This window comes from Phragmites australis, chromosome 21 (genome assembly GCF_958298935.1).
Source record: "Phragmites australis chromosome 21, lpPhrAust1.1, whole genome shotgun sequence".
Classification (NCBI taxonomy): domain Eukaryota; kingdom Viridiplantae; phylum Streptophyta; class Magnoliopsida; order Poales; family Poaceae; genus Phragmites; species Phragmites australis.
The window spans coordinates 24,487,917-24,510,357 of record NC_084941.1 but is presented as its reverse complement, the minus strand read 5'-3'; the positions used below and the strand labels follow the sequence as shown (position 1 = coordinate 24,510,357).

The 22,441-nt window shown below is 43.6% G+C and overlaps 1 protein-coding gene and 1 pseudogene across 4 annotated transcripts; both read right to left on the bottom strand.

Annotated features, from left to right (window-relative positions):
• Nucleotides 1–6,091: 6,091 nt before the first annotated feature.
• LOC133904083 (alpha-terpineol synthase, chloroplastic-like) lies at nt 6,092–12,457 on the bottom strand. 4 transcript variants are annotated; one of them, XM_062345557.1, is made up of 5 exons: nt 11,095–12,457; nt 10,656–10,914; nt 9,585–9,948; nt 9,029–9,247; nt 6,092–8,571 (listed from the first exon to the last, which is right to left on the bottom strand). In XM_062345557.1, the coding sequence occupies exons 1-5, from the start codon at nt 11,437–11,439 to the stop codon at nt 8,391–8,393; spliced, it is 1,368 nt and encodes a 455-aa protein (XP_062201541.1). In that variant the 5' UTR covers nt 11,440–12,457; the 3' UTR covers nt 6,092–8,390. The 4 variants fall into 4 exon arrangements, with proteins under 4 accessions (XP_062201541.1, XP_062201543.1, XP_062201542.1 ...); XM_062345559.1 differs by having other exon boundaries at nt 9,218–9,247; XM_062345558.1 differs by having other exon boundaries at nt 10,656–10,911.
• LOC133904084 (probable protein phosphatase 2C 9) lies at nt 11,274–19,813 on the bottom strand (annotated as a pseudogene).
• Between the last annotated feature and the right edge of the window lie 2,628 nt (nt 19,814–22,441).

Sequence of the window (22,441 nt, the reverse complement as noted above, 5' to 3'; positions counted from 1 at the left end):
TAAAATCTAACCCAAAATCCCTCAAGGTAGCAACCATCCATAAAATCTGTGAGCAACAGCTAGTAGCAGCTACATATTGAGCTTCAACGGTAGACTGCGTAACGCTAGACTGCTTGCGAGAAGACCAACATACAAGAGAAGTACCCAAGAAATGACAAGTACCAGAGGTACTCTTCCTGTCAATTCTACAACCAGCAAAATCCGCATCCAAAAAACCTCGAAGAGAAAGCGAAGAGGAAGCAGAAAACCAAAGCCCAAACTCGAGAGTGTGCTTGAGATACCTCAGAATGCGCTTCACCTGTTGGCGGTGAGACGTCCTCGGTGAAGCCTGGAAGCGAGCACACAAGCAGACGGTGAAATGAATGTCGGGTCTTGTCGCCGTCAAGTACAGAAGAGAGCCGATCATGCTCCTGTACTCCCGCTGGTCTACCTCCTCACCATCTTCATCTGGATCAAGTACGGTCGAGGTAGCCATCGGTGACGCCAATGGCTTTGCATCGCTCATGTCGAACTTCTTCAGCAAATCCTCGGTGTACTTCGTCTGATGGACGAATGTACCTTGCTTACATTGCTTGATTTGCAACCCAAGGAAGAAGTTGAGCTCGCCCATCATCGACATCTCGAATTCCCTGCTCATAGTTTCTGCAAACTTGACCACAAGTGCATGAGAAGAGCCACCAAAAATGATATCATCCATATAAATCTGAACAAGTAAGAAATCATTGCCACGCCTAAGAGTGAACAAAGTTTTATCAGCTGACCCCATCACATACCCATGCCCTAGCAAGAAAGACCTAAGCCTATCATACCAAGCCCTAGGTGCCTGCTTAAGTCCATACAAAGCTTTCTGAAGCTTGTATACTCTATGTGGGTATTTGGGGTGCTCAAAGCCTGGGGGTTGCTTGACATAGACCTCTTCCTCTATAAAGCCATTTAGGAAAGCACTCTTAACATCCATTTGATACAACTTAAAACATCGGGATGCCGCAAATGCAAGAAGAATTCTAATGGCTTCTAGTCTAGCTACTGGTGCAAAGGTTTCTCCAAAGTCTATCCCCTCTACCTGAGTGAAACCCTGAGCCACTAGTCTAGCCTTGTTTCTCACTATAGACCCATCCTCCCCTTGTTTGTTTTTGAAAACCCATTTGGCGCCTATGGTGTGAACATTAGGGGGTGGCTCTACAAGGACCCAGACTTGATTTCTCTCAAAATTTTCAAGCTCTTCATGCATGGCATTGACCCAACTCGAATCAGATAAAGCATGTCTAACATCATGGGGCTCAAAAGAAGCAACGAATACAGAATCAGTAAAATGAGCATGAGAAGCGGACTTGGACCTCGTTACCCTCTTCTCAAGATCTCCGATCATCATGTGTGGAGGGTGTCGCCACTGAATGTGTTGAGGGGCCTCACGCCTAGAGGTGAACTCCCCCTCAACCTGTGCGGGTGCAGGCTCGAGAGCAGCCGAAATGGAAGTAAAGGCTGTAGGACCCTCTGCTGGAGTAGAAGAAGCAGGAGCAAGCCCTGGAGCTGGTGTGGTCGAGGGAAGTAGTGGATCATCCTCATCATCACCGAAAGCTGGAAGATCGCCATCTACAAAGATGCTCTCGCTCATCTCCTGATCACCTGCATACTCAAAGGCAGAACTAGCACAGGGGGTTGATTCATCAAAAGTCACATCACAGGATTCCATGATGGTGTTAGTGTCAAGATTATAAACCCTGTAAGAATGACCATGAAGAGAATACCCCAAGAAAATACCATCGGAAGAACACGACTCGAACTTGTCAAGATTGCCACGCTTTAGGATGAAGCAACGACAGCCGAAAACTCTCAAATGTGAAACCTTCGGCTTCCTCCCAAAGTGCAACTCATAAGAAGTCAAATTTAAGATCGAGCGCAAGAAAATCCGATTAGAGATGTAGCACGCTGTGCTAATGGCCTCAGCCCAAAACTTCCTAGGAGTCCTATGCTCATCAAGCATCGTCCTAGCCATCTCCACCAAAGTCCTGTTCTTTCTCTCAACCACGCCATTCTGTTGAGGAACGCGTGGGGCAGAAAATTGATGTTCAATGCCATGTTCAAGGCAGAAAGTATCAAAGAGATAGTTCTTGAACTCGGTGCCATTATCACTGCGAATTGCTTTCAATGCACCAGGAAGTTATGTGAACAATCTCAAAGCTAAGCTCCGAAAGTGTGGAAACACTTCATCCTTGCTCACAAGAAAGAAAACCCAAGAGTAACGAGAGAAATCATCAACAATGACAAGAACATACCACTTCCCACCCGCCGAACGAACACGAGAAGGACCAACAGTGTCCATATGGAGAAGTTCTCCCGGTCGTTCAGTCATCACCAGATTGACTGGTGGGTGAGGAGCGGCAACCATCTTGCCATGCCGACAAGGAGCACACACAAGGTTCTTCTCAAACTTGAGCTTGGGCAATCCTCGGATTAAGCCTAGGGCACTCAAACGAGTAAGCAAATTAAAGCTCATATGCCCTAGTCTCCTATGCCACATCCAAAGCTCAGAAGAAGTTTGAGCAAGTAAACATTGAGAAGAACTAGAAGACTTAGAAAAATCAGCTCCAAAAACTCTCCCAACTCGAGAAATCTTGCAAATCAAAGCGCCAAACGAATCAAGAACTCGAGAAGTATTGCGTTTGAAATGCACTTCCAAGTCCTCATCTAGCAACTGAGATACAGAGAGAAGATTGTATCCCAGATGCTCCACCAAAGCCACATCTTTGAGAGTGAAACTCTCATTCACCCTTATCATACCTTTGGCTTTCACCCTTCCTTTCCGATCATCCCCGAATGTGATGTACTCGTGTCGCTTCACGGGGGTGAGGCTGGAGAACCATGATGAATCTCTGGTCATGTGGCGCGAACAACCGGAGTCGATGAGCCACTTGTTCTCCAGGCCTCCGCCTGCCACCTACATATGAGAAGAATAGAAGGTGGATGGCTGAGTACTGGGGTTAGTCAAAAACCTCCTAGGAATCCAGTACTGGGTCATCCGCCCTGAAGCAGAAACAGTAGGTAACTCAACACCAACACGCTGGGGGCGAGTACCATGATGAGGAAAACGTGGTCCGTCAAAGCGCTGGGACTCAAAGCCTCTTATACGTGGACCAAAACCATATGAGTTATGGTAAAATCCACGCCGGGCAACACCTTTAGGAAAAGACTGAAAAGCGCTAGGAACTCGTGAGTGGAAGCGAGGAAAAGACTCATGTACACCAATAGAGGGGCGGTACATGTCCCGGGTGCTCCAATTCCACTCATGCCGCTCATCTCTCCTACGACGAAAGCAAAACCCAACCAAGTGACCATCTCTCTGGTAGTAGGTGCAGTGGTAGCGTCTCTCGGGAACTCGATTGTCGGTCACTCGGAGCTCTCTTACAGGCTCTCTCATCTTAGGTTGTGGAGCTCTCTTGGGTTGTGGTGCGGGCTTCTTCTTTGTGGGTTGTGGAATTGGTTTCTTGATGGGTTGTGGTGTGGTATTGATTTTGGAATTCTCAGCATCTAGGGTAGTAGGTGTGGTGAGCACAATCTTACTCTCCCTATTGTAAGCCACTCTCTCAAAACCCAACCCAAGAGCTAAACCCGCCTTGTCAGCACACATCTTGGTCTTGGCCAAGATCAAATTCATTTTCCCTTTGCCCTCTGAACACTTCTCCACTAGAGAAAGGAGATACTCATTCTCAGTCAGAAGCTTTTGAACTTGCCCTCTAACCCAGCTGAGTTTGTCCTGAAAGATGGTGCAGGTGGAACAATTCGGCTGCACATCCTTAGAACTCCCAGCACTCTCCAATCTAGACTCTAGCTCCTTCAGGCGCTTGTCTTTCAGATCAACGTCCTTTGCAAGCAAAGGGCAATATATACAAGCACCTAAGAGAGTAGACCTAGACTCCTCATCAAGGAGCTTCTTATCGGCACTCTCAAGCCGACTGGCGACTTGAGCATGCACATTACGAAGCTCGGCAAGTTCAGTCATGACAATCAGGCAACTCTCACACTCCTCAACATCCGGCCTAGACCTAAGTAATGCAAGTTCAACAGAGGCAGATTCATACTTACGCCTAAGATCCTTCAACTCACGCACTGCTTTCTTAAGTAACCTATCTTGGCTAACAAGAGTATCATTCAAGGTATCTACTTGGATGGAAAGCTGATCGTAGGAAGGCAATACCTCAGAGGGATCTAGCTCGGGGTCGCTGTCGTCATTGTGGTCGTCCGCCATGAAGCAGAGGCCGGTGAAGTCCTTGGCCTTCTTCTTGTTCTTTGCTTGCGGTTCATCCTCCTCCGAGCTATCCTCCTCGCTAGAAGAAGTGTCGATGTCGCTGAGAGCCACCACGAACACCCTAGAAGCCGCCTTGGCCGCCTTCTTGGCCATTTTGTCGCGGTTCTTCTTGAAGAAGGGCTTCTTGTTCTTCTTCTTGTGCTTGTTGTAGTCGTGGTCGCTGTCCTCCCTCTTCTTGAGCTTGGGGCAGTCCGCCTTGAAGTGGGTAGTGTCACCACACTCAAAGCAGGCATGAGAACCACCCCTCCTCCGGTCTCGGCGGTTGTTGTAGAAGCGGGTGAACTTCTTCACAATCAACGCAAGGTCCTCATCATCCAGCGCGTCCACCTGCTCCTCTGTAACAGAAACCAAGGAAGACAAAACAAATCCACTCAATGAAGTGTTATCACAAGAAAACCCAGCTGCAAACTGATTGCCACCACCAGATCCGGAAACCAACGCCATGTTCTGAGATAGGGGGTTTCCGAGACCAATTCGAGCCGCCTTGGCTATCTCGGTGGACTTGAGCTTGCTGAAGAGCTTATCACAAGTCAACGTGTCGTAACTTGGAGACTCTTCAATGCTCGAGATCTTTACTTCCCATATGCTACGGTCAAGAGCATAGAGAAGCTTGATTGCTCTCTCGTGGTCAGAATAGAGCAAAACACCAGTTGATCGAATATTGCTAACAATCCCATCAAAGCGAGCAAACATTGCATCCAAAGACTCTCCGGGGCCTTGCACAAACATTTGGTATTCTTGGTTGTATGTGCTTTGGCGTCTGGCCTTAATCTGATTAGTGCCTTCATGAAAGACACTCAGAGTAGACCAGATCTCCCGGGCTGTACGGAGGTGCTGAACCCTATCAAACTCATTCCGACTCAGGCTTGTGAACAAAATATTTCTGGCCTTATTGTTGGCCTCATACTGTTCGTTTTGAACCTGAGTCGTGCGAGCAGCAGGGATCTCATAGTTGGAATCAACTATTTTCCATATTGCACTTCCTTGGCTTAGAAGATAAGCCTCCATGCGCACCTTCCAGTACGAAAAATCACGGCCATCAAACAGGGAAATCTTCCCACTTCTCTCCATGTCGCCTACGGATCACAAAACCGGTTAAGATCAACAAGTGATCAAACCGGCTCTGATACCAATTGTAGGAACGAGAATGGCGACTAGAGGGGGGTGAATAGGCGCCTCGACAAATTTCTTTCGAAATAGATGGCCTTTTCCTATTTCTCACCCAACGCACCTCAAAACGCTCAAGCGGAAGCAAAAGAATTAAAAAGACAAAGCAAGAAGACTACGTCCATGGCAACATGACTCCACAGATAGAATATGAACCATAGGTTCCATTCAGGACCATTCCATGTGTCTTTGTGCACAAAAACTCGTAACTTCCAAAGAAACTATTTAAGATGGACACCGGACAAGGTTATCCTCCAAGATGATAGTCTAGTGGCAAGGGGACTCAAGACCCGCTCAAATACATGAGTATGTGAGTATTTAAGCCACTAGCATCAAGAAAAATAACCCTGCAAAGGTGAAATATTGCAGCTCAAAGAAAAAGATCACCGGGCAAGAAACCTCTCCAGGTTGATGATCTAGAGGTAAGGGTACTCAAGACCCATGAGCATACACTCGTATGTGAGTTTTTATGCCTCTAGCAACAAGAAGAATGATCTCACAAGCTGCTGAAATTTCAGCCCAAAAACCAAAACAAAAATCAAAATCAAAAATCGAAAAACTTGCAAACTTGCAGGGAAACCAATAGAGGGAAACTAGAAGGAGGGGAATTCAAGCATATGCAAAAACATAAACTTAATTACTCAAAGAGGTCAGTTCTATTTTAGGCGGATTACAAAGATTTATCTCTCAAAACTCTCACCTATTACATAGGCTAAGCACTCATCCTTCTCTCCTCTAAAAACCTAGCTCTAAGGCTCTCAAATGAGTGGTACAAGGGGGCTCAAGTGGCTGGTTCAAAGCTCTCTCTAGCCCTACCCCTCTATTTATAGACCTAGGAAACTTGGTCCTTAAGTTTCCTAGCTTTTCCCCAAAATACCCCTCTCTTGTAGTGCACTCCTACCTACCACCGAGGGCATTTTAGTCTATTTTCTCCTCCATTCATCGGACGGCCGCGGCGCCTTCATGACTTAGCTTCGCCTCGACGCAAGCTTCGCGATGGTGCCACATACTCCTCCAGTCCTCCCACGGTTTTGAGGCCAAACCGCGAAACCGCCTGCACGCTTCTCAAAGCGTGACTCACCGTCTTGCTTACACCTTAAGCAAGCGCTTCGATCTCGACGCGTGTACTCTGTCATGCGATAATGACCGCCGACAAGTCTCTCCTGCTCCCGATCCTTCGGGCCGCCTTGTTACTTGCACCGACTTCCCCTTCGCTTGACTTTGTCAACACGCCGTCTTCATCCACCTTCAATGCTTTGCTTGACCTCCACGTGTTTAGCTAGGATCACCCTTGACTCCGCCCGGCCTCCTTGATCATCTGGCACCAAGCACTCCGCTTGGCCCTGATCATCCCGCCGTCGACCGCCAAGTTGCATCCATCACCTACACACCATGAGACAAGCAAACACATATCTCCAACTCCAATTCCAATTAGTCCATAATCGTTATGCTCAAATGAAATCTCAAATAAATTCAAATCACATCAAAGCTCATGCAAAACCGAAGATCATCAAACCAAATAAATTACAATGTCAATCACTCATCACAAGAAAACAAAGGCACATTTGAACTTGGTTTCTCAAAACATGATGTTGTATCTTATCCTTCATATGAATCATTGTCTGTTCAATAGCTCATTGATTGATAATTAGGAATTATGCTGTCACATTAAGACAATTGTCTGTTCAACTGTCTGTTTCAAATTTCTGCATCCTCAGACAATTGCTCTTGTCCTGTATTTTGTTTTCGGATTCATATTATCTATTTTGGCTAGAGTTTCCTCACTTGGAAGTTGAATTTATAGGATGTTTTCTTCTAAATTGTCAGAGTACTAGCATAAGACCTTGTCCTCTAATGAACGTATTCAACTATTGGCTTTTGTGAAAAGATTATTCTTGTTAGGACTTATTCGATCAAGAGCAATGGAATAAAGGAGAACTACTGTATTAGGATGATGTACGAGTTTCTTCCTAGCTGTTGCAAACAGGATGGAATAAAGGCTTTTGTTTTCCTTTTGCCTTTTCTGTTGAGCTATGAGTGTCAGGTTTCACAGATCGAACTAAACATGCTTCAGGCCAAATCCATTTCTGTCTTGATGTATAGCTGTGTTTGCCTTTAAAAATTATTAGGTTGCTTTGCTGGTTTCAGCTCATTTCAGATATTAAAACCTCTTATTAGGAATAGAAATAGCTTCACCATTATAATTCCATTCCAGCACTAGCAATTATTGTAATTTTCTTCGGATATATGCCTTGCATGCCGAAAGAAAGAAGTAGTTTGTCTACTTCAATAATTATTGGATCCGATAATGATGATAGTTTTTGTACATTTTCTCCTCATGATGCAGATCCAGCCCAGCTGTTCGGTGACGACACGCTAGATGATGGTTCTTAACTCATCAGTGTGTTCTCCATTCTGAAAAAGATGCAGTTTCCTATGCACAAGACACTAATCTGACTTGATGAATCTGGGGACTGGATGAAAAGATTACCTATGCTAATGATATCACTAGTAATTCTATGATGGGATAGTAAGAACGTATCGTGCGAGCTAAAAGGTTCCAGGTTTGAGTGCCATAAACCGCACGTGCGAAAAATTGCTTGACTTGTGACTTGTGACTTGCGATGGCGTGGTGGTTTCAGCCGGCAGTGATAGTCGACTATCACTGCTGACTGAAGTCTTCAGCCGGCAGTGATAACCCCTTCACTGCCGGTCCCCGGGTCAACAGTAATAATCGAGGACTATCACTGTCTGTTGCTCACTGCCGGTTCCAAAACCGACAGTGAAACTCCTTTATGGGCCGACAGTGAAGGGTTATTTTTTTTAAGTAGTGTCCGGATAGCATCAGCTTAACTACATGCAAATATACAGATAACTAAATATACGTTATGGACAGTAACTACACAGTTTTCGATAATCAATGATAAATTGATGAAATATGAAGATGGGAAAGGTAACTTACAAAGGCTTTTAGATAGGGCATGCGATATTTCTCCTCATGTGCCAGCTCTTGTTCAATGGTTTGATAGCTATCCAAGATTTTCCCGAGCGCAAATTTCATGCACTCCGGGAGATCATGGGCTGCTTTTTTATCCCATCTGGACATTATTAATCATCAATAAACATATGAATTTATATTCCCATAACAATAGGAAAGTGTTATTAACTATGTAGATTTTTATATGATTTGAATTGTGTCTAGGAGTAATTATACATTCCACTGTCAAATTTTTTGATGAATATATAGACACTCAAAATTCATGTTCAAAGACTTTCTTTAGTACATACCATATAGAACATAGAATATTTTATAGTTTCATATACGAAATGGTCTATTATATATTCAACTAGATATAAATAAGTTTATATATATTCTAGTGGCACATATAAGATCTACATATATATATATATATATATATATATATATTTAATAACAGCATGTCATCAGTTTTAATTTAGTGATTCATTTCGTAGTTTGTAGTAAAGATTAACATGATTTTTTGTTAAGTCGGGATATAAATAATCTTTCTTGTCATGTGGCAAGCCTGCACAAACCTTTCTAGACACTTGGTAAGTAACTCGCACTCTTCTGAAGTTCCATAGGAATCATACATATCATCAAGTATGCCAATAATGGAAATCACCATTGTCAACATTATTCGGCCTCGTGAATGACATGGTTCAAAGTATACTCCTAACATCCATAAATAGCACTCTACAATTCTATCTCGGGCAAATGGGAACCTTGATTCAATCTCTAGATCCTTCCACCAGCTGTAAATTTAAGAAAAAAAATATATCTTTGGTAAAGTGTATCAAACCCAATGTGAAAACTCAATTAAAGAATACAAAATTAAATTATGGAAATCTATATTTGCCTCCCCATTAATTTTTCTTTTCTTTTTTCATTAAGAGGTCCACACCCACCCAGCAACAGAAGTGCTGAGCAAGCGCCTCCGGAGGCAACCGCTAGGGCTCGAACCCAGATCGGTTGCGAGGGCTGGCGTAGGAACCATCAGGTTCACCAGCCCTCCATATTAATTAGTACTGATCATTCGTTCTTTGGAAAGGTTAATATGGAATGCAATTTCAAAAAACAATAGTACTTCACCTTGTAACGATTCTAAGCTCTTTCTGATGATGAAGTTGCATAATATTAGAGTTCAACTTTGCAAGTTGCAGTACTGATTCGTGCACCGTAGCCTCTTTCTCATATGTAGAGATATAATACTTTGACTCATAAATTCTAACCCTTCTAGGTAGGGGGATCTCTAGTGCACATTTTATTTCACGTGCTAATGATCCTTCCAGAGAGGGCAATGTTGTTTTTAAACACCTTCTGGTAAATAATATGGCTTCATCAAGTATCGTCTCTCCATGGGTCCTGAGATGCGCAGCATTGTAAAGACTCAATAGGTCCATCGGGTTGTTCGTGAAAAAACATCCCTCTTCATCTTTGAACCTCAGAAACACGTCTGAAATATGACATCAAAGTTATGAAAATATTTTTAAAAATATATATATATAAATATAGGTACTCAAAAGATTATCTTCATGATAGAAAAGCTATTTAAGAAGTACCATTGCTAGAAAACATATATTGGTACTGGAATATTATAATTGATTAATATGAAAATATTGAAGAAAAAAGGAACACAAACACATGCCCAAGTTACCGTGCTTTTATCATTTCAGCATCTTCAGTTTGCAACTAGTAGCTGTGGGAACAACTCCCTCTTGTAAAAAAGAACTATTGTTCATTAACACAATTAATGCAACTTTACCAGTAATTTTGTTGCAATATATTGTGAAACATAAATAATTATAATATAATAAAAAATTGAGACAACTCTATCATGCCATTTTGAAATGGTGAATCACAATAAACAAAAATATACTTGTGGCAAAAGTTGTCATAGTTCAACTGCATGCAACCTAAAATTAGACTTCACTTTTTTGTGATGGGAGTCATAATTTTTTTCATCCATTCTACCCTCTAAGTTATTCTACAAAGGTTTATTGATTCGGGTGGCTTTTTGTCTCAGTTGACGATGGTTTTCTTCTACTTCGCTGTATTTACCTCGGCTGCACCAGTCTAATATCGACTTAGTATAGCATGAACCGTGGATAATGTTTGAAATTTTTGAAAGATCACAGTCATTTGAAATTCCATCTATCTTACCTGGTATAACTCTGTAGCCATATTTACGAAGCAGATAAAACCACATAGCTACCGTGTGAAGATCACAATCGCTGACATCGTTAGTCTTAATTTGAATCAATGCATCATTAATCTCTTCTTCGAACAGGTGATCCAAGCACAAACGTTCCAACACATGGATGAGTTGTAGCCTCTGATGAAGGCTACAAGTAACTGAACTTGCTATCATTTTTGCCACTTCTTCCTTCAGTTTATCAGCTCGTTCTGCCATCCATGTCTGCTGAAAACAGTACTTAAGCTGAGCATATTAACAAGTACGGAGTGATCTTAAACCTTGCTATGATTAGTGAATCATATGAAAATTATAGAACACTAGCAATTCCATCATTATTATCAATCAAAATCCTTAGCTTAATTACAAATCGGAAGAACAGCTGTTGGTAGGCGGAAATAACTCAACCTGCTGTTCCGAGGAAGCTGCTGGGTTGGAGTAGTGAAGGAAGAAATCTCCCCATATAGAAGGGTGAAAATTGCAAGGGTTTTTGCCTAAGCGATCATCAACCTTCTCATCACGATTATCATAATGTAATGTTTGTGCTGACTGTTGCTCCACTTGCGAGTACTGCTGCTGCTGCCGCCACCTCCAGAAGGGTGAAAATTGCACTGCTCCCCATATAGAAGGGTGAAAATTGCACTGCTGCTGCTGCCGCCACCTCCAGAAAATACTTGGTCGTGGTGATGCAGCAGTTGCAAGAAGACAACTCCCATAGCACTGCCGTGATTTCAGAGAGAAGGCTGTCATCATACTACTTTGTATCTTAAAACTTGCTACTTGGTATCTAAGGTACTATGCAGATATGCACTTGCGTTTTCCTTGTTATCATAATGCCATGGTTAATTTATATAGAGCACCCAGAGCACCATTTTTCGTTTACAAGAAAAGCTTTATTAAATTATAAAATCCTTGTTACTATTTTTATGGAAGGGATGTCCTAGGAGGCCCCTTTACCACGTGAACGACGTATCCAACAGAAATTGGACCCATCCAGGCCAACCTGTCCTCGTACAGCTCCCGCTGCCCGAGTCCTGCATTCCTTGTCTCTACTTAGTAACCGTGAGCACGACATGCACGAGTAATTATATAACTACAGTTTTTAAATTATGTGAACATCTTTTATACAACTATATTTCCAGAACTTAAGAATATCATTTTCACCAACGTATTTATACCTCAGAGATTCTATGAGGCCCAAAAAAAATAAGATTTCTTTTTATTCCGGAAATGTGGTGAATATTTGTAAAGGTTCTAACAATACCATCATGAGTTTTAATTTGAACATAACTAATTTTAGCAATTTTAAGTGGAGGCTTATCACCAACATAATTTCACCACTACCAATAGGATCATAAGTAAAAAACCACTCTTTATGTTGTCATATATAAAAGAGTGAAAGCCGAATCAATAATCCAAGCAATTCAATTCCTCAAACTAGTAGTGCTGATCAGAGCCTCACCATCAGATTTATTTTTATCAAAACTACCTTAGAAGATTTTTCTTTTTGAGATTTATTCATTTCTTCTTCTTTTTTCAACTTTATGTACCGAGAAATATCATGATTGTCTTCCTTACAATAACGGCAAAAAAAAATTGGATTTATGATTTCTTGATTTAGATCTGGACTTTGATCTAGAAGAAGTGCCTTTATGTGATGATATATCTCTAATAATTAACCCTCAATATTAACTTTGGAATGAGAATCAATATCAAATTTCTCCTTGATAACAAATTAGATATAACATTCTCAAAACTAAGGGTGTCATGATTGTCATAAAATATAATTTCCTTGAAAGGTAGCAGGCAAAGAGACCACCAGAAAAATAGCCTTATCATCATCATCAATTTTCATATCTAACTTCTCAATATCAATGATGAGCGAATTAAACTCATTAAAATGAGACTGAATAGATATACCTTTGGTCATGCGAATCGTGTAGAGACGTTCTTTGAGACACAACTTATTAGCAAGACTTTTCTTCATATATAACGTCTCTATCTATTCCACAATAAGACAACAATTGTTTTGTTAATGACTTCACACAAAACGACTATAGATAAATTGAGTTGTATGGCGGAGAGTGTTCTTTTGATCCAATTCCTCCCATGTGTGATCTGCCATGCCTGATAGTTTTGCACACAATGCCATTAGAAAAATTACAAATAAAAAATATGATAGATTCCGAAGGAAAAAGACTACTGGTAGGCTGTGGGTGCACACAAAAATTTCAGCTCAAAAACTATATGCGCAAACTTCCTCATGCGCTAGCTAGGTGCGTGTAGCAATAAAAGGGTGAAAGTTCAGAAAATAAATGACGTCATTGCCGACGTCAGCGATGAAGAAATCCCGTGAATAGTACGGAGAACAGTACCATTGATGACGTCAGCCGTACGTATGAACAGTTGCGGCTAATGCTATCTGCCGTGACATCAGCAGTCAAGGGATCTTCTGTGGCCCGATGTGGTCCATCTGTGGTTCTAGATCGGATCTGACCGAGCGGGCCTACTGTGGCGAGCGGCCAGGTAGCGGACGGTGAGCGTGCTGACGACGCGCTGGGGTGGATCCGAGCGGCGGCGCGAGCAGCTTGCGGCGGCGAGTGGCAACACACGGATCTGCAGCGAGAAAGAATGTTGATGGCGAGTCGGCAGCACACAACAGAGTGTTCAAACTGGAATAGAATATGTTGTATCCGGCGAAACTTTGTACCCATGATTGGGAAGGAGATAGAACCATAGAGCCCCTGTATGAATATTGGAGCCACTGACATCAGCATGGTTAATCCGAGTTAGCAAACCATCGATCTCCTCTTCGAAAAGATGATCCAGGCAAAGATGCTGCAGCACATGGATGAGATGAAGCCTCTGAAGCAGGCTGCGAGTACTTGCGGCGTGTTCCGTTGCCTGATCGAGCGCTCAGGCCAGGTCTCAATCGTGCAAAATCGTTTTGTGAGACTGGCTTAGGAAACGGATTTCCATCGCGTTTCTCGCGAATGTAATAGCTTTCTGCGAGATGATGCACCTATCGTTGCGTTAATCTACTTTTATTGGAGTGATGTGGGCTTATCCCTGAATGGACACGTTCGGGGAGCATATGATTTTGCTCCAAGAATCACAGCCCACGGCGCAGATCCACGACAACGACGCTGACGTTGTCGGCGGAACTCGGCGCTACACCGGGCCAGCGCCAGCTTCACCAACAGCATGGCCGCGTCGAGCACGCCTTGTCGGACTCCGCCTTGGTGATGCCCTTCACCGCCGCGGATCCGTTGTCGGCCTCCGCGTCGGACGGGGTTGGGGAGCGCGCCGTTCGGCTGGGCGACCGGCGCCGGCGGACCCGGACGACCTCGCACGCCATCTCGTTGGTCATGACGTCCCACAGGTCGTCGCTGGCCAGGATCAGGCACTCGTCGTCGTTGGTGCGCTCCGTCACCTCCGGCTCCGACGACACATACGGCTTAAGGTAGCCATCACTTGCGCGTCCAAACGCCACTAAGTCCGAATTCGGCGAGTGGCAAAAACGAACTTTTGATGAAGGCAATTTAAACTAGAGCTCACCTATGGCTCAAGACATGGCGAGGACGACGAGAACACGGGCGCCGTCCCAGTAGAAAACTGTATACGGACCTTGTGGTCGACGGAGAGAGGGACGGGGACGCCAGCACCGGAGAGGACGGCCCGGGAGTCGCCGGCGTTGGCGACGACGACGTGGGTGAGGTTGACAACGGCAATGACGGCGGTGGATCGCACTGCGAGGGCATCTGCTGCTTGCACCTACAGGCGGGCTCATCAAGGATGCGGCTGGTCGCCCAGTTCGCGGCCTGCTCGTCCAATCGCGCGAAGCTCCTCTCCATCACACTCTTCCATGCAGCCTCTTCGCCGGAGCCCGCCTTCTTATGCTCGTTGGCGACCACATCGTGCATCCTGTCCTGGCACATCGTTGGAACCTACAGTAATAACACGAACCTGCAATCAGTATATAGAACTTTGCCCATAAATAGAAATCTCGCTACTGTAGATATTAATCCTGACAAGTATATTTTGTGTACTAAGCATATTGGTTCACGTGACCTTGTGTTGTGTAAGACATGTGTAATAAGAAGAAGTTTGTAGAAGGGGCACGTATGTTTCCTGAGCTGGCTAAGCTACTTATTTTATTAGCATTATATATGTATACTAAAGTCTTCTCCTTTTATTAACTGAAGAAGCAGAGTATACAACCAGAAAAAGGTTTCCCCAAGCGTGTGTTAGCTTGTTTGATCGATCCTGAGCTTAGAAGCCAACAAGTGGTATTTAGAGCTTGGTAAAGAGGTGGCGACTAGCGTTGCATGCCCAAGTATCAACCGGCGGCAGGCAATATGTCCGACGGTTCGGCGGTGAAGGAGAGCTCCGTCATGCTTCAGTACCCGATGATGATGAAGACCAACTTCTCAGCATGGAGCATCAAGATGGAGGCACTCATGGATGCACAAGGCCTTTGGGATGCTATAGAGCCCGCTGATTCGAAAGGAGTTGTGTTGATCAGCGGAAGGACAAGATGGTGAGGGCTGCCAACGTTCAAGCTATCCCTGAAGACACCGTTTGGGAGGCCCTTAAAACCATGTTCCTTGGAGCCAACCGTGTCAAGCAAGCTCAAATTCAGACGCTGAAAGATGAACTGGAAGCACTACATATGAAGAATTCAGATAGCGTGGATGAACCCATCGTGACTACAATCAAGCAATTTGCTGATCTGAAGGTCATGTCGGTGGAAGAATTAATTGGTCGTCTCCGCACGTATGAGGAGCGCTTGCGGAACGGTGATGATGGGGATGATGAACACCTTTTGCTCACCAAGGCTGAGTGGTAGTCTCGGATGAAGAAAGGTGGTGGTGATTCTTCCTTTGGTTCAAAGTCGTGTGACACCTTTAGTAGCTGTGGTCGCGGCAACTATCGTGGCAGAGGCCGCGGGAGTGGCCGGGGAGGTCGTGGAACCAGCAGTAAACTACACCAAGAAAGTAACACCTCGCATGGATTTGGTGTTAACAGAGATAGAAGCAAGGATCAGTATTATAACTGCGGAAAATTGGGGCACCATGCTAAAGATTGCCGCAGTAAGCGTCGCTATGAGCAGTCTAATCTCATGCATGCCCAAGAGGATGAACCAGCATTGCCATTGTCTGTGTACGAGGAGCAAGCACCAAAGATGGTAATGTTAAATGAGGAAAAGTTGGTTCCAAAGCTTCGCACTAAAGAAGAAGATGTTCAAATTCAGCCTGAGGTATGGTACCTCGACAATGGCGCAATCAATCATATGACAGGACAACAAACCAAGTTCAAGGAGTTTGATGATGGAATTTGTGGCCAACTTCGTTTTGGTGATGGCTCAGTAGTGCAGATCAAAGGAAAGGGCTCCATCCTGTTCGAATGTAAGAATGGTGAGCATCGCTTACTTCTTGATGTGTATTATATACCAAGCTTGTGCAACAATATTATTAGTCTTGGACAGTTGACTGAATAAGGCAGCAGGATAGTGTTAGAAGGATTGTTTTTGAGAGTATATGATAAAAACGAAAACCTCTTGATGAAAGTCAGACGATCTACCAACTGGCTGTATAAATTACTGTTCAATACTTGTGATCCTATCTGTTTAATGGCAAGCTTGGATGATCCGGCGTGGCTATGGCATGCGTGGCTCAGACATCTGAATTTTCATGCACTTAAGTTCATGTCTGAGAAAGGGTTGGTCTCTGGCCTACCAAGAATAGATCATCCCACTTAGCTCTGTGAGGGTTGTTTAGTCATAAAGCATGCTAGAACTCCATTCCCTGCATTTGCAAGTTTCAGATCTCAGAGGAAGCTTGAATTGGTACATGCTGATATTTGTGGTCCGATCACTCCGAGCACATTAGCTGGTAACAAGTATTTCTTACTTCTAGTTGATGACTTTGCTCGTATGATGTGGGTGTATGTTATCAAGGTAAAAAGTGATGCATTTGAGGCCCTCAAGAAATTTAAAGCTCTAGCTGAAAATGATGTGACCACAAGATCAAGGTGCTGAGAACTGATCGTGGAGGGGAGTTCTTATCCCATCAGTTCACGAAATTTTGTGAGAAAGAGGGAATTCAGCGACACCTCATAGCTCCATAGACACCACAGCAAAACGGTGTTGTGGAAAGAAGGAATCGGTCTGTATTGGAGTTGGCAAGAAGCTTACTCAATACTATGAAGATTCCAGGAAAAATGTGGGGTGAGGCAGTAAGACATGCTGTGTATATTCTTAACCGTATGTCAACTAAAGCTCTCACTGATATGACACCTTTTGAAGCATGGACAGAAAGGAAGCCACATGTGGGGCATTTGAGGGTACTTGGTTGTGTAGCGCATGTTAAAATTCCTAGCGTATACACAAGAAACTTGATGACCGGAGTATTGCTATGATATATCTTGGAGTAGAACCAGGGAGCAAGGCTTATCATCTTTATGATCCTCAAAATCATAAAATCCATATTAGTAGGGATGTGGTATTTGAAGAAGGAAGACAATGGGATTAGAATAAACTGAATGCAGCTAACATTGACTATCATGTAGAATTTTCTATTATTGAAGATGCAAGTCATACAAATGTGGAAAACAACTCAGATGGTGTTGGGGTTCTAGAACCTGAACATATGACTTTCACTGAGGCCTCACCACAATCACATGGTGTGGTGAGCTTAGTATCTCCAACAAGTTCAGCGGCTACATCGACAATGGTATCTACTCTCTCATCAAGTTATCCTGAAGATGAAGAACCAACAAATTTGGCTCCCTTACTGAAATTTATGCAAGAACTTAAGAAGTAGAAACTAATGATGAATTATCTCTACTGGAAACTGAGGAGCCAATATCATATCAAGAAGCTGCACGTGAAGAAAAGTGGAAAGATGCCATGAAACAAGAATTTGACGCTATAGAAAAGAACAAGACCTGGAAGTTGACTGAATTACCACCTGGACATAAACCCATTGATGTAAAGTGGGTCTACAGATTGAAGAAGGATCCTTATGGTAAAGTAATTAAACATAAAGCAAGGCTCGTGGCGAAGGGTTATGTGCAGCAAAAAGGGATTGATTATGAGGAGGTATTCACTCCAGTAACAAGGATTGAAACAGTGAGACTCTTACTTGCTCTCTCGGCACAACGCGGATGGAAAGTGCGTCATCTTGATGTCAAATCGGCTTTGTTGAATGGTGACCTGCAAGAAGAAGTATATGTCCAACAACCAGAAGGGTTTGTGAAAAAAGGACAAGAGGACAAGGTATACAAACTGTCGAAGGCACTCTATGGATTGCATCAGGCACCTAGAGCATGGAATGTTTGCCTTGACAAGAGTTTGACAAATATGGGTTTTGTGAAGTGTCCTCAAGAGCAAGCCGTGTATAACAGAAGCCATGGTGTAGAAACTCTGATTGTTGGTGTTTATGTAGATGATCTGCTAGTCACCGGAACAAGCAACAAAGAAATCAAAGAATTTAAGCTGCAGATGATGAAAGAGTTCGAAATGAGTGACTTAGGTCTGCTCTCTTACTATCTTGGCATTGAGGTGGAGCAATCAGAACATGGGATCAAACTCAAGCAGTCATCATATGCTAGAAGGATTTTGTAGCAAACAGGCATGGAGGAGTGCAATCCCACTAGTTACCCCATGGATGCAAATCTGAAACTCGGCAAGGATGAAGAAGGCAAACCAATGAATGCAACAGAATATAGGCGCATAGTTGGAAGCCTAAGATACTTGACAAATACACGACCAAATCTCGCTTATTCGGTTGGAGTGGTATGTAGATTTATGCAAAGACCAACAAGTTTGCATCTACAAGTTGTAAGACAAATCCTTAGGTATGTGAAAGGCACAATTGACTTTGGTTTGATGTACGCAAAAGTAGTAGCAAAAGAGGTGTTAACTGGATATAGTGATAGCTTTCTTGTTGGTGATATAGTTGACAGGAAGAACACTAGTGGGTAAGTGTTTTACTTCCTTGGAAATATTGTAGCATGGGCTTCACAGAAGCAAAGAAGTGTTGCTTTGTCATCATGTGAAGAAAAATTCATGGCAGCTACTAGAGCAGCATGTCAAGGCATTTGGCTCAAAAGGTTGTTAACTAAGTTGACTGGAGAAACATCAAAGCCAATTACACTATGCGTCGATAACAAGTCAGTCATTGAATTGATGAAAAATCCCAGTATTTCATGGAAGAAGCAAACATATTGATACTCATTTCCATTTCATCCGTGAATGTGTTGAGAAAGGACTGATTATTGTCAAGCATGTTTGTACTGAAGACCAGAGAGCTGACATCCTCACAAAAGCACTTCCAAGAGTTGAGTTCCGCAAGATGTGTGATCTGTTGGGAGTGAAAAATTTCAACTAGACAATGTCAGGATTAGAGGGGAGAGTGTTTTTTGTACTAAGCATATTGGTTCACATGAACTTGTGTTGTGTAAGACATGTGTAATAGGAAGAAATCTATAGAAGGGGCATCGTATGTTTCTTGAGCTCGCTAAGCAAGTTATTTTATTAGCATTATATATGTATACTAGAGTCTTCTCCTCTGAACTATAACTGAAGAAACAGAGTATACAACCAGAAAAAGGTTTCACCAAGCGTGTGTTAGCTTGCTTGATCGATCCTGAGCGTAGAAGCCAACAGCTACATGTCCATATATGAGTGTCACGTTTGTCGTACGTGTGAGCAGCCGTGGCCGTCGAAGATGCCGAAGAAGTGGTGCTTGCTGGCACCGAGTAGGAAGTCCGGCCTGATGGAGACGGCGTCCTCCATCTTGCGACGGCGACCGCAGACGGAGGTGACCCCGAACCTCGGCAACCACTTCGGCGGGGCCAGCTGCTCGGAGTCCAAGCCAGCATCGGGGCATGAACCGGACACCGTGCACGCCAGCCTCTGCCTCTTGCCCGCACAGATGTCCTCCACAATTGGCGGCTCGAGGTCACTCCCGATGTGGAATCGCCTCATCTCCAACTTGCGTTGCCTCCTCTCCAGCGCTGAGGAGGCTATGGCCACGGCGGCGGCGGTCATGGCGGAGACTGTAGCCATGGTCGTGGCGGTGGCTGGCGTGGACTTGGCTTCCTCGCAACAGATCTTGGCCATTGGCAACAAGAGCAAGTAGCTGTCTCCCACGAAGGCACGTACATACAGGTGTGTCAAGCAAGCCCATTAGGAGTGAAAGGAAAATGAAGGATTAAGATATAAGAGGATAGAAGAATAAAAGGTTTAAATTTTCCATCTCGTTTTCCTATCCCAGTCCCTATTTTCCAATTGACAAACACCACCCTAGGGTTTACGGGCGATGGCCAGGAATTACTCCTGCCTGACCCACAGACCCCGCCTTCACAGAATTTACTCGTTTCTTCACTATATTTATTAGTGAAGGGATTAAAATTTAATATTATCAGTTACATATATTTACATATTTGTTGGTGGGTCAATATGTTAATTATTCCATGGGAAAATGGGAGTTAGTAGGAGGAGAAGTCCTTGGTCTTCTCTTTATTCAGGATTTAGGGTCAAGGTGGGCCTGACGGTAAAAGAGAGCCTGAGGTGGGTCCCAGGCATGTGCATGTGGGCGACACGTGTCAGGCCCTAGATTCGCTCATGCGGACGGGGCAGATTGGGGCCGCGCCGCATTTGGAGCTTCTATTCTTGGGTGGCAAATTCTAGAGAAGCCCTTGAAGGGACGTTTTGCTATCTTTCCTATAAACGGAAGGTGACCGTGCGTGATCGATGTGCTGTTAAACCTTGAGAAAAGATCTGGATTAGATTCTTTGATCATAGTCATCATAGATCTTGGCAATTTTACCTCGGTGATAGTATATGATATGTAAAAACTCACTGTGCCATGGTCCTCGTGTCATGGACATCTATGTACGGTGTCTAGACGATGGCCAATGAGCGATATGTCAAGGGAAGTGTTGGGCGGCCGGTAACTTAGACGGCTAGTTGGACTCTACTAACAAATCATGCTCTACCTGTCAGTACCATCTGAATCAAAATATAGTCTTATATAATATACTATAGGGGGATGACTAGACGAGCAACCCTAGTAGCATTGCATTGCAGGACGAATGTGTCTGAGGAAAGCAGCCTAGATGATGAATCTGATTCGTTCAAGTTGACATTTATCTGAGCCGAAGGCGAGCAACAACCAATACATGGACCTACATGGACCAGTCCTAGTTGATGTCATGGACGAACACCGACACCCACGACGCCGTGCTGGGCTTGAGGGCATCATCGACATTGTGGACGCCGGCATGCGTGTTCCTTCATAGCTGCCACCGGGAGGTCTGGCTCCTTGCTCGCCCCATCGGTGTCCTGATGCCCGCGGTCACGGTCCGCGATGCGGGGCGCCACCGCGTGGTGTGCATGGAGGAGCCGGCCGCGTGCAGCTACAAAGCGCAGATCGATCGTGAGCCTGATCCTGCTAAGCTGCAGCGCCCCGTCCGAGAGACATTGCTCGCATGACCTGATCTGTGTTCTATAGAGGGTGCTGGAGAGAGTATCTAGTGCTCCCAGCCCTTTAGGTGCTCCAAAGCTCGCTACCTAGGTGGCAGCGCACGTCTGCATGAAGAATGACGATTTGGGTATCAATGTAAGACGGATAAGAAAACGGGGATCAATTCCTAGACATACACATCTCTCCATTCCTAGAGTTAGAAAATGTAAATAAAGTAAATAAAAAGGAAACTAGAGTTAGATCACAAACTATAGGGCAAAAAGGAATGTAAATAAAAAAATCACAAACTAGAGTTAGAAAATAGGGAAGTGCAGCTCCAAATATCAACATGTATCAATACTAAAAATTACCCCTGCAAGTCAGAAGTGAACATTTCTATAAGCACATTTATAGGTTGGTTTCATGATCATTTTTCTTCAATTATGTTTAGGTAGCAGAACATGATAAACATACCATACACTCCATACATAAATTATGTCTTTCCTTTCTATCTTCTATGTGTCTGAAGACATAGTTGCAGTCTATGAGATCAAAAACATCAGCAAATATCAACATGTATCAATAAAGTAACATCGAAAACTAAATATTACCCCTGCAAGTCAGAAGTGAACATTTCTATAAGCACATTTATATGTTGGTTTCATGATCATTTTTCTTCAATTATGTTTAGGTAGCAGAACATGATAAACATACCATACACTCCATACATAAATTATGTCTTTCCTTTCTATCTTCTATGAGATCAAAAACATCAGCAAAACAATACAACCATATGCGAGAAACTATTGAGATGGAAACTATGCAGCGTAGATGAAATGCACAAGATTTTCTTCTCAATGGAGCTGGACGAATGCTTAACAATGCACTCGGACAGACCATGTCAAATTTTCCATGCAAGAATTATCCTGATTGATGTCAACCAATCTTTATATTACTAAAATGTAGGTGTTTCTTCACAAAGGAGCCATTCCACGTTATCCATCAGCGTCACAAATGTTGGATTGAGGGCATGTTTGGTAGAACTCCCGGAGTGGAATCAGGGGAGTTTTGCCAAACAACAATTTTCAGTTTTTAGCTCCCAGAGTGATTCCGTGGGAGTGATTTCCTGAAATGAACTAGATGATGGGAGTTAAAAAAGTAGATTCCCCTGATTCACTTCTCACACATAATTATTTCCTCCATAAAGTTTACCCTAAAGAATTACTAGAGAATCACTTTCAGCCACATAATCATTTTCCTCAGAGAATCACTCCCTCAAGAGA